The 15,119-nt window shown below is 41.9% G+C and overlaps 1 protein-coding gene across 1 annotated transcript in view; it reads right to left on the reverse strand.

Annotated features, from left to right (window-relative positions):
- Positions 1-15,119, reverse strand: part of LAMB1 (laminin subunit beta 1) — a gene marked incomplete at both ends in the record, with an annotated part of 69,901 nt that overhangs the window by 45,784 nt on the left and 8,998 nt on the right. Inside the window, 8 exons of the mRNA XM_084229979.1 lie at positions 1,254-1,333; positions 2,718-2,830; positions 2,965-3,144; positions 3,640-3,828; positions 5,625-5,745; positions 7,579-7,781; positions 10,498-10,561; positions 10,660-10,848. Coding sequence (XP_084086105.1) covers positions 1,254-1,333; positions 2,718-2,830; positions 2,965-3,144; positions 3,640-3,828; positions 5,625-5,745; positions 7,579-7,781; positions 10,498-10,561; positions 10,660-10,848 — 1,139 coding nt within the window. The remainder of the gene's footprint in view (positions 1-1,253; positions 1,334-2,717; positions 2,831-2,964; positions 3,145-3,639; positions 3,829-5,624; positions 5,746-7,578; positions 7,782-10,497; positions 10,562-10,659; positions 10,849-15,119) is intronic.

Below are 15,119 nucleotides of genomic sequence, written 5' to 3' on the forward strand. Positions count from 1 at the left end.
TCCCCGCCCTGGCTCTGGTGAATTCTCTCACCCTCCCGTGCTTCTGACTGTACCCAGTGCATGTATAAACAAAACAAACAAACAAACAAATAAATAAATAAAAAAACATGCCTCTATTAAAAAAAAATAAATAAAAAAAAAAAAAAAAAAAGAAATAAGGGACATACTGCACCATTACTGGGAACCTAACCTATAGGTATCTCCAGCAACAGTCCTCAAGATGTATCTATGAGGACAGTCATTGCAACATTTTTAAGAAGTAAAAAATCTGCACATAAACAAATCATCCACGTTCACATAGAGAATAGCAAAAAGCTATTTTAAAAAGAGGTGAAAAAAGACATACTGCTATAAAAAAAATCTCTAGATTCAAAACAGCAAGTTGCAGAATAGTTTCCATAGATTTGTTATACTGATTTTCAAAATACATCAGTAAAGCCCAGTGGGAAAATGTCGACTGGTTTTTTCCTTTGTACTTGCTTGTTGAAAACATCTAACATGTTATTTAAAAGGAAATGATCATTTTTAATGGGTATTCTGAGCACCGTTACTGATTTCTCTCTCTCTCTCTCTCTCTCTCTCTCTCTCTCTCTCTGTGTGTGTGTGTGTGTGTGTGTGTAGAAGAACTGGGGTATAGGTCAGAAATGTGGGTAGGGAGGGCAGTGAGAGAATTCACCAGAGACAGAGTGGGGAGCAGGACAGGTGGATCTACTGAAATATACTGCTGAGGGGAGCAGTGAACAAGACAGGAGAGGTCTGCTACGCCATGTGGGTAGCTCCCTGTCTGGGATTGAATACAGGTTGTCGGTGGTGATAGCACTGAGACTTAACCTCTAGGCCAGCAGGGAGGCCCTCATTATTAATTTGCAGAGAGAGATTAGAAACTGTCCTAGTGGCACTTCTAGGCTGTGGGACACAGGGAGAAAGGGTAGGCACCTGTATCAATTGTTTGAATTTTTTGAACTATGGGCATACTACTATTTCCATAATTTAGAAAATATTGCAAAATAACTGTAAGAAAACAACTAAATTAAAGCCTAAGAAACATACACTAGAAAGCTTCAAAGCTAACTTTGAATGAATAAAGCTTTGAAAATATTGAGACTCCAGGTAAAAGTGATTATCTTGCATTCAAATCCAAGGTGAATACACTTTGCATATATCCTTAAGAGACGGAGAATGTCACACTCCCCCTGAGGTCCTGAGGGTTTTCCCAGGTGACTGAGTACAAGAGTTAGTGAAGCTCCACTCACCTATTGTTTAATGCTCCCCCAAGGTCACAATCACAGGGTCGACATCCTTCCAAATCATTGCTTAAGCCCCAATGCTCTGGCTGCAGAACAAAAGATTAAACATCTAAAGGTGGGTTCCTGTCATTGCACAACAGACTGAGCAAGAGACAAGTTATGGCCTGTCTTGATTGTTTCACCAAGCATTCATTTTCACGAGAGAAAAAGCCAACAAAAGGAAGCTCTGGGAATTCTGAAATAAGAGAGTCCCAAGCTGCAGGTCACTGGAGCAGGAAAGGGTTATACTAATCATCTAATGCACCACATTGGAGTCTCAGTCCTTCGACCTGTGATTAACGTGAGCAAGCAGTAAAGAATGCCAATTTGCTTCATTAGAATTACTCTAGCAGTAAGAGTGTTTGTAAATATTTGATAGGCTTTTAAACATTCCCAGACTGTCATAAATTCCACGAGGAAAGTTCTTTTTTATCTATGGTGAAGCAGGATAAAACAAGGATAATTTTCACAACTGAAAAATAAGAAGATCACTGATTCTTAAAGCATTGGAGAAGAAAATAGAAATAAATGGAATATTTCCTAATTAGCAGATTCACTAAATCAGACTTTCTGAAATTTAAGAATCTATCAGGATACATGCAAATATGTATTATTTAATGGCCATAAACATAGTCTAGGGGCAGTGGCTGCCCCCCCCCATTATAAAAATAATCACAAGAATGTTAGCAAAGATTGAGAAAATTTTTTTCAATTATTCTCAGAATTGCTACCCCCAGAATCACTCATTAACTTTTTGTGTATTTCCTTCTGGATTTTATTTTTTATGAATGACATCCCTCCTACATAATCAAGATGCTGTTTACATCCTGTGTTTTTTAAATATCAACATTTCTTGACTGTTGTCATTTTCATGACACCCAAATATCACATGATATAAAAGTTCCAACATTTACTTAGTGATTTTCCCCATTGCCACGTCCAAGTATTTTTTGCTATGATTAATAAAAGACGTAATGAGTCTTCTCCTGAGTACATCCTTGCTCATTTCTCTCGTTTCATTAGGATAGATTCCCAGAAATAGGACCACTGAGTTAAAGGATATGCCGAGTTTGACAAGCTACTGACACCTATCTCCAAAATGCTTCTCAATATGTGTGCACCACTTAGCATTTCCATCAGCAGCAAACAAGCATCTGCTCCCCTTTGTGTACTAATACCAAGCATTCCCATTTTAAAAAATTTTGTCAACTTTGTCTGAAAAATGATATTTCACGGTGGTTTTATTTTACAATTCTATTAGCAGCTATAGTGACTATCTTGTCAACACTATTCATTAATAATTCCTCTTCTGTGAACTGTCTACTAATGTCTTTAAATATTACAAATAAAGGTGATGGGAGACTCTACAATTGGAAAAAGCATCCTCTATTAAAACACACTCCCTGCCCTAGAGAGTCAGGATTTACCTACCAGACATTGGTCACAACGCTGTCCTGTCACCAGACGCTTACAGTAACAGTAGCCAGTTTCCGAATCACAAGGATTCCCGCCCGGAATTGTTCCCAAAGGATTGCAAGCACAAGCTTCATTAAACATAAAATGGAAAAACACAAACCAATGGAGTCCAAAGTTGTTGTCAGGATGCAGAATTACAAAACATAATGTGAACATTTGGGAACATATGAGAACCCCCAAACTTGTTAGCAAACACACTTACATTGACATCCAAATGGATCTTCAGCACTCAAACCATAGAAGCCTTCTTTGCAAACATCACACTGTTCTCCTTCCACATGTAACTTACACCGACACTGACCGGCAATGAGACCAGCAGAAAAATCAGTGTAACTGTCACAAATTCCCCCATTCTGAGAGCCAGCAGGGTCACAGGTACAGTCTAGGAGTGAAAAGCACCAGGAAAAAGAATGTATGTTTGTATAAATACACATTTTCTTCATCCCTCTAAATCTCACAGAAATAAAGACAATTCTACTACTGGTATCCTGTGCAGCTACTAAAATAACAGTCCTGAGGGGCCTCCCTCATGGTGCAGGGGTTAAAGAGAGCACTATCAAGCAATCACCAGCCACTGCAGCATGAGTTGGATCCCCGGTTGGCCAGGGAGAAACCCACATGGTGCAGCAGACCTCTCCTGACTCGCCCGCTGCTCCCCTCAGCAGTGTATTTCAGTCAATCTGCCTGTTCTGTTCCCCACTCTGTCTCTGGTGAATCTTCTCATACCCCACTACCCGCACCTCCGGCTTACACCCCAGTTCTTGTATGCACAAATAAATAAATCTTTAAAAAAATAAATTAAAAAAACAACAGTGCTGGGTCTGACGGTCACACTACAACCTCTGAGTGGCCCTACTAGGTGCCCTGCCCCACTTACGTTCACAGACGTTCGGATCCCGGATGTCCCTCTCTGGATGCTGATAGTAAAAGGGCTTGCACTGCTCACAGCTGCGGCCCATGGTGTTGTGCTGACAGTCGTCACATACGCCACCACTGACGTTTCCCGTGGCCAAGTACACCGCCATGTCAAAGTGGCATGAGCTGGAATGTTCGTTGCAGTTACACTCTGTGTGACAAGACCAGTGTCAAGGAAAGCATTATAAGTCTGTTTACCAAGGGAGCATGGGGATGTAGGCAGGCAGCCCATTTCAGAAACTGCGGATGAAGCTCAAGCAAGACAGCAGTAAGACAGTGCTGGCGGGGACAAAGGACATGTCGGCTCAGGTCGTCAGTTTAAATCCTCAGTCGTGGAAACGGCTTTCAAAGTGTGTACTTTATGTAAAAAATGCAGGAATCTGCCCTCTCTGAAAGAGAATGGGCTATAAGAAGTTGAAAACTGTTGGAGAAAGTTCCCGTAGATGCTTATTGAAAGGAAGGCTGCCATGGAGGTCACCTTTGGATCTTGCTGGGCGTGGACCTGGATGAAGCACAGCCTTCCAGAGGGTTTTCTAGGCAAGCTATTCTTGGAAAAGCCTATTCAGGTTCCCGGCTTTGGGGAAGATAGTGTGAAGACCTCCTTCTCCTCCCTATTCCTGCCACGCTAGGCTGGAGTCTTCAGGATTAGGGCCTGTTAAACAGCCCAGCCTTGAGTGCAATCTGTCTCTCCTATTTGGCAGAGACTTGGTCCCACCCAATTTTAAACATCTCACTCTGATGCTCAACAGTTCAAATCAATTCCTTTTGTCTTCTTACCAGGCATGGCTGTCAGGGGCTGGACTGTAGAGCATCTACAGACACTCCACCCTGGCAACACAATGCCTGCAAAGAGGGACTGGGCCTTCTACACTGCTGTATCCTCAGTGCCTAGCAAGGACTGCCCTTGATATGGTGGCTGAATTAAACCTTGGAACCAATTCCTAGTACAGACTCCTGTGGCCATGACACACTTTTGCGGTTTCATGTTGCTCTCCTTTCCTGAACTCCCACCTCCCTCTCTCTCTTTACCTGAGCAATCTTATCCATCTATCAGGGGCCAGCAGTTGTATTACTAGCCAAGCTTTGGCTATGCTGGACCTCTCTGTTGTCTCCACTGCTTAGCATCATCCTTCTATTGGGGCAGGGGCAGGCCTATTCTTTGCAAGGAGGAAGGGAGGTAATTTACCACGATCAGTGTGTGTGGAGGGGAGGAGAGGTGGTGTTTCAAACTACACCTCTATCCAAAAAATTCCTGAGATGATGGATGGATGGATGGATGGATGGATGGATGGATGGATGGATGGATGGGAAAATGCCAGGGGCTCAAGGTGGGTAGAAACAAGAAACAAGGCTGGAACCTCTGTTCCACAGCTGAGACCATCTTTTATGCCATGTTGTTCTGTCATGGTCATTTTGTTTTAAAAACAGTTACAAGGTCAGGGATAACATGTCAGACTTCTATTAAATCTGCCAAAGACATATACACTGCTCAGTAAATACAACCAAATTAGTTGAATTGAATGGGTATTGTCAGTTTTCTGGGAGTATGAGTAAAGCTGGGCAAAGAAGAGTAACTTTTCCTTCTGCAAGAATGTACTATTAGGGCCTCCCTGGTGGTGCAGGTGGTTGAGCACCGCACTGTGAAGCTGTCCGCAGCCTCTGCAGTGCCGGTTCAATCCTGGCTGGCCGGCGAGAATCCCACATGGCACAGCAGACCTCCCCTGTCTTGCCCGCTGCTCCTCTCAGCAGTGTATTTCGTCAGTCAGCCTGTTCTGTTCCCCGCTCTGTCTCTGGTGAATCCTCTCACCCTCCCACGCATCTAACCTATACCCCGGTTCTTATATAAATAAATCTTTTTTTTTTAAAGTGCACTATTATAGTACCTCTAGTTAGAAATGAATATTGGAGTCCAAATGGATTCAAAATGTCCTTTAGACGAAGACTTACTTTTGCAGGCATTGCTGTTTCGACCTTCAGCAGGTCTCCAAGGTAAATCATGATAGAAATCCATGCACAGTTCACAGTTTAAGCCCTTGGTGTTATGCCTGCACATGCAGTGTCCATGAACCTTGAAGGTTATAAAAGCAGAAAAGAGCAAAGTAAGAGCAAAACTCGTGACTAGATTTTTGTCACAATCAATGGAAAATACAAACCCCTTTTCATACTAATCTCTAGCTCACCACAGTAAGGGTTACTTTGTTTTTACCTTGTCCTTCCTCCTAGTGAGTTCTATCTGTCTTGTTGATGGCTACAACTCCCACCTGTAGGAATAGTTCCTATTACATAATGGATGCTCAATAAATATGTTACCGAAGTATCTATGAGAAGAACCCAAATGAACAAAATTAGTCACTTTAGAATTTTTTTAAAAACCAGCTTCTTCAGAATTAAAAAAGAAAAAAAAAAACAAGTTCAAAAAGATCTGCTATAATAGAAATAAACAAAAGTTATAATTCAGAACTGAAGGCACACACCACTTAGGAAACAACTTACATCACTGCAAGTTCTGCCACCACATCATGTTTGTTTCTCTTTTGATTGCAAGTCTGGCACTTAATTTTTTCCAAACAAAATGAGATCGAAAAAATTAACCATTTACTACATTTACATTAATTTTCACCCCTTTGAGTAGGGAAAATATAACATCTCCAAAGAAGATAAATTTAAATTTCCTTTACAAAGGGGCCTTTGATATGCTATACTGATCTACATTGCATTGAATAGAGTTCAGGAACTGGCAGACAGGTCATCCTTGGTCCATCTTGACAGGAGTGCAGTTAGCAGATTAAAATTCTCCCATTACAGGTGGTTTTACACAGACTGAAAAACAGTTCCGAAGCATACACCACAGAAACATACAGCGTCTGAATAAATAGGGCAAGGTACTTTGAGACACAGAACAGCAGTGGCATTGACCACACACCCGACTCATTGCACTGAGCTACCCAGGATTCTCGGAAAGCTGTAGCAACAAGATTCAAGGGACACATCCTCTGTTCAGGCTCTGAAAAATTCAACATACAATACATATTCTAAGTACTTAATAAAGAGAAGGCAAATTTAGGGTGCCGAGTATTCTCAATCCCGTACACCCTCTTGAATGAGAATTAACTATCTTTGCAAAGGCAAACAGTAAGCAAGTCTCGCCCTTCATCATAAAGGGAGGCCCACAGGTTAGTGGAAGGGATGCTGGGGAAAGGGAGAGCCAGAGTTGTGTTTCTTTGTTACATCCTTTGGCAAATTACTTAATCCCTGGTCTCTTTTAATAAGGTTTAGTAAATTCAGTCTTTAAAATCTATGGGTCTAAAAAAATTACTGGTTCACCTAGAAACTAGTAAATACCCCAATTTGATCCACTGGGCAAATCATCCAAATTCAAAATTCTTAGAAGTACACGATTTGAATACACAACATCGCATCAGAGTGGGAAAAGAACAAAAATAGAAGGTATAAAGAAATAAGTTAATTTGATTCCTAAATGATAGCTTGTGGTTCTGGTTCTAGGTTCAAATTTCCAGTTTCTTTGGGCAGGGATCAATTTATGCCTTCTAGCATAAAGACTGGAATGCTTGTGGTTTTTAATCTTTCCTAATGTAAAGAAAAACGTGATTGTTATTTGGACTTTTTAATCCTCGTTTACTAAAATATCTACTTAAGCAGCAGCCCGCAGCATCAATTCCCTCAAAACTAATTCAGTGTCTATGATATGAGCTGCCCTTATATTCTCTTAGTTCAAGAAGCTCAGAGAAAATCAACAATCAACCACAGGTAATGTGCAGAGGTTCAATGGATAGCTGGAAAACAACTGTCCTAGAAAATGTGAAAGGCATTAAGACTAGCCCCCATTTGCATTTTATAATCGGCTGTATAAAAGAGAAAGGCTCACTGAGCATGCGCTTACCATTCCTTCTACTTCTTCATCGAATCCATCCACGGGGGCGCACTCACTGGCATGGCCATAGCAGAAGCAATTCCCTCGAACCACCATATCATAAACTGCATAGTAATACTTTTCTCTGATTTCCATTCTGGAATCCAAAAGGTTATCTCCCAAAGTGTGTAGTTTTACAAACTTTATTCTCAAGTTGGTGATTTTTAAGAGATCTGTGAAAGCCACCAAGAAGATGAAAAGTCTGATCAAACAAGCAAGTCTCCTGTTGCAATTATCTAACATCAGTTCTCTTTACAGAAAGGCATGGCAAATTAAAATGGCTTCAGTCCAGTTTCCTCCCTCTGTATGGTCTAGGTGACCAGAAAAGTAAAGCAGAACTTAAAGGGACGGTCCCTAGAAGAAAAGTTACTGCCTTTTCATCAGCTTAATGAGGGTATCTATTCTGTGAGGGATTTGTTTGCAAAGTGATGTTTTGGGTAGTGAGAAAGCAGCAATATTGAAGAGTGTATTTGCAAGACTGTCAGAACCCCCGTGCACATAGTAATCGAAGATGCAAAACTACTTGCTCCCACAGCAGTAAGTGTTGGGCTCAACATCAAAAGTTCCACTGAGGTGGGAAAGGGTTTATCAAAGCATTCCAGTTCAGAGTACTCCATTTCTCACTACTATGATAAGACAGTTCGAAAGAAACATTAATTTTTTGTGTATTATAGTTGAAGAGGAAACCACTATCTGAAATCTCTCCCATTTATAATAAATGAAATCCAAGTAACCAAATTTCACATCCGTATAGAAGTCAAATGGGGAAGAGACTCTCATCTAGGTTTTTAAACAACAAATTAACCTACAACCTTTTGTCCCAGTTTTGTAATATAACTTACCAATATAATATAGTGGTACAAGGATAAAGGAGCTTAGTGCTAGGATGTTGGGGCAAATTATTTTTCACTTGTAGATCAATTTCTTGCATTTTTTCCTTCTGTTTCTTGGGTCTGTAGGCCTATGCTTATACCAGAAGCTGGGCTATCAATTACTTTCTATAGTGACTTGACAAACCAAGAGCCAAATCAACCTTCTCCACCGGTAATTCATCACTTGTTAAGTTGCTCTTGCTGAAGTGGACCCCGCTCTGTAGTCTTTCATTTCTCATCAGTTTTACCTTGATTTCTGCCAATGCATTCTTCTAATTTATATCCCTAGACTACAGGGTATTGGCCCACCCAGTGCAACAGATCCTTTCAAAGCCCAAACACAATTTGAAATACTTACATGCATAGCTTAGCTTTCAACAAAGACTATAGAAATAACGTGACTTGAAAAAGAAAGTCCAAGTATTAAACTTAGGCTCTTTGTAAAATCCAAAACTAAACAGAGAAACTGTGGTGCCACTGAGCTGAATGGAATTTCTGAATGCCAACATTTCCTCCTGCACAAATGCTCCTGCACAGAGTGAGCACAAGCGCCTATTGACTAGAGGCCAAACAACAAACTTGAAGAGCAGCTGGAGTATTTTGAAACCCTTGAACTGATCTCTGCAAGCCCTCAGAAGAACAAATAGGCTTCCTCCGCTCTCTCCTACCACATTTAACGACAACCAACTCTCATATTGACTGCTGCTCTACAGGCAAAATCACTTTTGAAATGAGTCTCTGTGGTCTCAACCATGGGGACAATGAAAAACATAGTGTTCCCTCGATCACAGAGCAAATCAAGAGCACAGCCGCTCTGAAGAATGGTTCGTTAATAAATAGATTTTCTGATGCCATCTAACAACACGAGACAATGATAAGGGAAACACGTTCCCCAAATCCCAAAAATGACACCTACGGGGAGCAGACAGTGAGTCCTCTTGGGAACTTAGGAAATGTTTATCACACAGGCCACGAGGACATTTCTCACAACTGGATTCTGAGAGCAGAGAGGGCAGTCTCGGAGCTCACGCAGGAACGGAACAGGACTGGACATGCCATTAAGCATTTTACAACAGAATGAATGAGTAAATTACAGACCAGAGACAGTCTGCACCACATAGCAAATTAATTTGAGTGAGGAAATAGCACTTTTCTGGCACTATTCCCTGGACTTCTTCCATTCTACTTTTCCATGCTTCAAGCTGGAAGTTCCGCGGGGCCTTGGTTACACATAGGGCCATGCACAGCTGGGAAAGATCAGCAAGAATAAGCCCTGCCTCTGATCGACTGCCTGTGCCTGGAGCTGGAGAGGGAGCACCATCCTCTCTCTCTGACGTCGGGGCCAGGCTCACCGAAGACCTAAGCCATAGCCTGTGGCAACGGCAACTCCAATTCATGGAATGCTTTCTATGTGTCAGTCACTTTGTCGGTAAAATATACATACATTCTTAATTCATTTTCCTCCTAACAGCCTGAGGCTCAGTATTACTTTCTCCATTTAGAGATTAAAAATCAGAACAAAACAGAGGCTCAAAAAAGTTCTAAGTAAATTACTTGCTCAAAGTCACATCTAACAGGGTGTCATCCAGTGTTTTATCTAGTAAGCCCACTTGTGGCAACTGAGCTACATCGTTGCTTCTCTGGGAATTCCTCTGAGTAACGTTAAATGAGAGAAATAAACTTTGGTTCTATTTGAGTCACTGTATATTTTGGGATGCTTTGTTACAACAGCATCTGTAATATACTTAATCTGTAATATACTGAGCAATAAAGGTATTAATATTATGATCAGCATAACTGTCTGAATACTTATGACATAAATCTTTCACTACGCGCAAAACATGTTCCCATCAGTAAGATCCTTGATGACCACTAATTTTAAGAGCTTCAGGTAGTCAGCGCAGAGAAAGGAAGAACATAAAGAGGCTGAATTTAACAGTATTAGATTCTGTGCTGGAGTAAGAATTCCTCTGTGATTGCTATTTTCCATCAAAACTTTATTTGAAAACAGGCTTACTCTGTATCCTTGGACTATAAGGATCTTCTATTTTGAAAGCAGGATCTAAAGCACGAAATATCACCTAAAAGTAGATATAAGCACAATTGGTATTTTTTTTTTTTGGCAATGACCAAAAAATAGATTCACAAGTGGACTATCAAACATAAAAAGCAAACAAACCTCCCCTTCTGTTGAGGGTTCGATGTCAGAATATCGGGAATCACAAATTATGTCATCAACTTTTTTCATGGGACCAGTTGAGATGCCTGGAAATGAGCTCTCACAGTCATAGGCAAAGTATCTGTACACGCCCCAGGTTTTCCCAAAGTCGGAGGATCGTTCTATCAGCATAGCGGCTGGACGGAATGTCTAAAGGGAGAAAAAGGTTCATTTGATGGTTTCTATTAGCAATAAGCAATCTTTCAGTATCTCAGATGAAACTATCACTCCGCTGTGTGCCACAGTCCTGACTGCATGTGGTTGGTGTTTCAGACCATGGCTGGGTTTCAAATACTTCAAGCTGTTCTATGACGCCTTACTTACAAGGGAAGTATCTAGCCTCTAAATTTTGCACTTTCTCCCACCCTACCAGAGATTAGTAAGCTGTTTTCCTTTAGAAGCTAATTCTAAACAGGCCGTAATAGCAAATAAGTTTTGTTATAGTCACCATGCCCATATGACTGGAAGTACGAACGATGGCTCTTTTATTCATTCATGTAATCATTCCATAAATGTGTAATGACTGTTCCTTGGTACCCAAGAGTGGTCTATAGGCCACTGTCTACAGACAGTCTAATGAGGCACAAACTTGTGTATCAGTCATTTATAGCATGTCAAACATGTGGTACACTTTGGGGGTGATAAAAGGAATTACTAACCCAAGAAGCTGGGAAATCCTACAATACCCAAAAGAACTGAAAACAGGGATTCAAATGAGACTAGTACATGAATTCACAGTGGTATTATTTGATAGCCTGAAAGTGGAAAAAACCCAAGTGCTTGTCAACAGATGAGTAGGTAAACAAAATATGGAATATTTTTTTTAAAGATTTATTTATACAAGAACTGGGGTACAGGTCAGAGGTGTGGGAGAGTGAGAGAATTTACTGCAGAGAGCGGGGAGCAGAACAGGCAGACAGAACAAAGACACTGCTGAGGGGAGCAGCGGGCGAGGTAGGAGAGGTCTGCCATACCATATGGGTTGCTCCCTGGTCGGGAATGGAACCAGCACTGCAGAGGCTGCGGACAGCTTCACAGCACAGCGCCCAACCCTTTGTGCCACCGGGGAGGCCCATGGAATATTATTTAGCCATAAAAAGGTACTGAATGCTGATACTTCCCACAACATGGATCAAGCTTGAAAATATTATGCTAAATCAAATCAGACACAAAAGGACCAACATATATGTTCCATTTATATGAAATGCTCTGAATAAGTTTTGTATATAAAGATAGAAAGTTTATCATAGTTTACCAGGGACTGGGGGAAAGAACAATGGGGAGTTACTGTTTCGTGGGTCAAGTTTCTGTTTGGGGTGATGAAACAAGTTCTAGAAATATAATCGTGATGGTTGCACAATGTTTTGACTCTACATCATGTCTCTGAATTGAATGCTTAGAAATGGTGAAGCGAGCAAAACCGATGCATGTTTCATTATATACAAAAATGGTATGCTTCAGAAAGAAGGTAACATCAAACTGGATCTTCAAAGGGTAACTTGGTATTTGCCAGGCAGGGGGTGAAGTTGTCTATAGGGGGTGGTAGGGTTGGTTGGGCAGGATAGGAAGGAATTTGTTTGCTCTGCTGAGAAATTTATCTTTGTGCAATGACAGCGGAAAACTAAAAGATTTAACTGGACAGAAAGAAATGATCAGATTGAACTTCAGAAAAATAACTGTTGCAGAGTGACTAAATATGGGAAAAAACAAGAGACAAGGAAACCAAGTGATAAAAAAAAAACAATTATTTTAACTCAGGCCATGACTCCTGATGGAAAGAAAGGGATGGATTAATTGCTCTGAAAATTTAGTGAAAAAGATATTGAAGTTTCAAGGAAAGGAAACTCAGGCACCCGATCTTGGGTAGCAGGGGACCATGCTCCTAATAACAAAGACAGAAGAGAAGTGAGGACATCTGCTCTTGGACTGACTGCAAGTGAGGTATCCACATGGAGACGCCCACGGGACAAGTGAAAACAGCATTCTGGTGCACAGCTGCAGGAATGAAGCTTGAAACACAGATTTGGGAGTTATTGTAGACACCCAATATTTGAAACCTCTATACTTCTTGCAAAGGGCATAATAAGAGAGCCAAGGTCAGTGCTCTCAGAAAACACGAACAAAGGGCTAGGAAAGTGTGGTCCCGGGGACCTTAATTACATTATTTCATTTAACATTCAGTCTGGACTAAAGTGTGTCCCCCAAATCCAATGTGGAAGACCTAAGCACCTTTGGAGACAGGGTCTTTAAGGAGCAATTTAAGCAAGATGAGGCTATCAGAATGGACTCTAATCCAGTAAGTCTGATGTCCTTAAGATGGAACTTGTTGTAGACATGTGTAGTGAGACCTTGTGAAGACTCCGGGCAGTCATGCAAGCCAAGAAAAGCAGCCTCAGAAGAAACAAGCTGAGCTGAGCCTTCCAGGCTCCAGAAGAGAGAATCCACTCTGTTGTGTAGCCACCCATCTGCGGCGCTCTGACCGGCAGCCCTAGGAAATGAATCACCTTCACAGCATATTTGTCTTACGAATGAGAACTGAGGTTCAGACTGTGGGCAGAGCTCAATTCAGGCTGAGTAAGACCAAAATCTATCTTTCTTCCTCACTGGCTGAAGCCTTAAGGGAAGACTGAACAATGTCAGTCTTCAGAGAGGATGTCAGAGGGGAAGGAGAAAACGCAAGAATCTTGGAAACTGAGGCAGGACAGAGCTTTAGGAAGGTGTGATAAACACAGTAAACTGGAAATAAGATGAAGCAGAATGAGCACCAATATGGACAAAAGCTTCAACACTGATGCAGAGTTAAGTCCATGGCGGGGGCGGGTGGGGAGGGTAGGGAGTCATTACCATGCGGGAAGAGCCAATGAAACTTAGCCAATCCGGCAAACAGAACCTGAGCACGTTCTTCTGAATTAAAACCCGCGCTTGCCAGAAATCTGGGTGAGAGCTAATGGGGAAAACAAGTACCTGCCTAGACCTCCCTTTGCCTCCCTCAATAATTCTGATGCTCTTTCTCACTGATAAAAGTGTTGGGAAATGGAAGGTCACATTCTGACAGATCCGTTGACTTACTTATGTTTTCACTTATTTAGGAATATGAGAAAATGATAGTTAAACACAAAAGAACATTAAACAAAGAATTTTAAAACAGGGGGCCAATAACCAACTAAACTAGGATTCTGGCTCCTGGTTGATACTTGATATTTGGAGAAAGACTAGTTTGCCTAGTTTCTAGGGCCTCGTCTAATGTCTGTGACACAAGGAGCAGAGAAGAAAAGCCTTATAACCAGTGCAGGTTATGCTTCCTCCTCCTCCCCTTCTGGAAACTCCTGAGTCCCAAAGGGCCATTGATGAGTAAACCAATTTCCTGTGGAATTAAGACACTGCTGGAAACCAGAACAACATATTTACCTCCAGAAAGGAAGCCTTCCCATGTTCTTTGCTTAATCATCAACCTTCTCAAGTAGCATATGGCAGCACAGTTGCTTCCAAATTTATCCTAAAGACCTATGGGCCCGGAAACATCTGGCTATATGCAAACCACCATGTGAATGCTAAGTGAGTACTGCTAAGAAAATCCAATCTACTTTGCAATCAGCAATCTCTGAGACAAACTCGGTAAGAATGAATGAGCCCTCAGCCTCATCCCTTCCCTCCCCTGCTGGTACCAGCATCACCACTGCCTAGTTACTCAGCATGGACATCAGCTCTGATTCATTCCTTTCCTTACTCTTCTTCTCCACTGTTCTGTCTTTTATCTTTTCCAATTCATGGTTTAACCTCAGATCCTAAAGGGTCCCTGACTCCCTTAAATTTCCGGGGCTCCTCCTCTTAGTCACAGTTCTCAAGGCGGTCGGAGCAGCGGGTATCAGAGTATGGCAGTGAGCGTAATTTGAAAAAGCTTTTAAGTAATACTTCCAGGACTCCTGGGTTGCAGAAAGAGGCTTCCTCCTACTTGAGACTCACGGCCAGCCTTTGCAGTCACACAGCACTGTGCCACCTCAGCCCTCCGAGAATGCTGACCTCAACAACAGACTCCCACGGCGCTGTCTCAGGCCCTCCTTGGGATTTCCTCTTGGGCTCCCTTCCTGAAACACAGCTCTCATTTCCTTATCAGTGGGCCCCTATTTTCCTCCAGTCTACACTCCTTAGCAAGGAGTCCAGCTCCTGACAGTAATTGTCCATTCCCTTCCTCTACCCCAAGCTTCAGGCAAAGTTACGTAGTAGGAGCTGAGCACCAGCCCCCCTACCCTGCCCCCAGCCATTCCCCCCACTGGAGCTTTGCTCTCAGACTGCTTCTTCTGCTAAGAATGGCTTTTCTTCCACCTCCTCCCCCTGAAATCCTGCTCCCTCTTCCTGGCCCAGGTCGGGCGAAGACTCAGCCTCCTCCTCAAGTTTTCTCCTTCATCCCAAACTAAATTTCT

Source organism: Talpa europaea (assembly GCF_964194135.1).
Source record: "Talpa europaea genome assembly, chromosome: 3".
In the NCBI taxonomy this organism is placed as follows: Eukaryota; Metazoa; Chordata; class Mammalia; order Eulipotyphla; family Talpidae; genus Talpa; species Talpa europaea.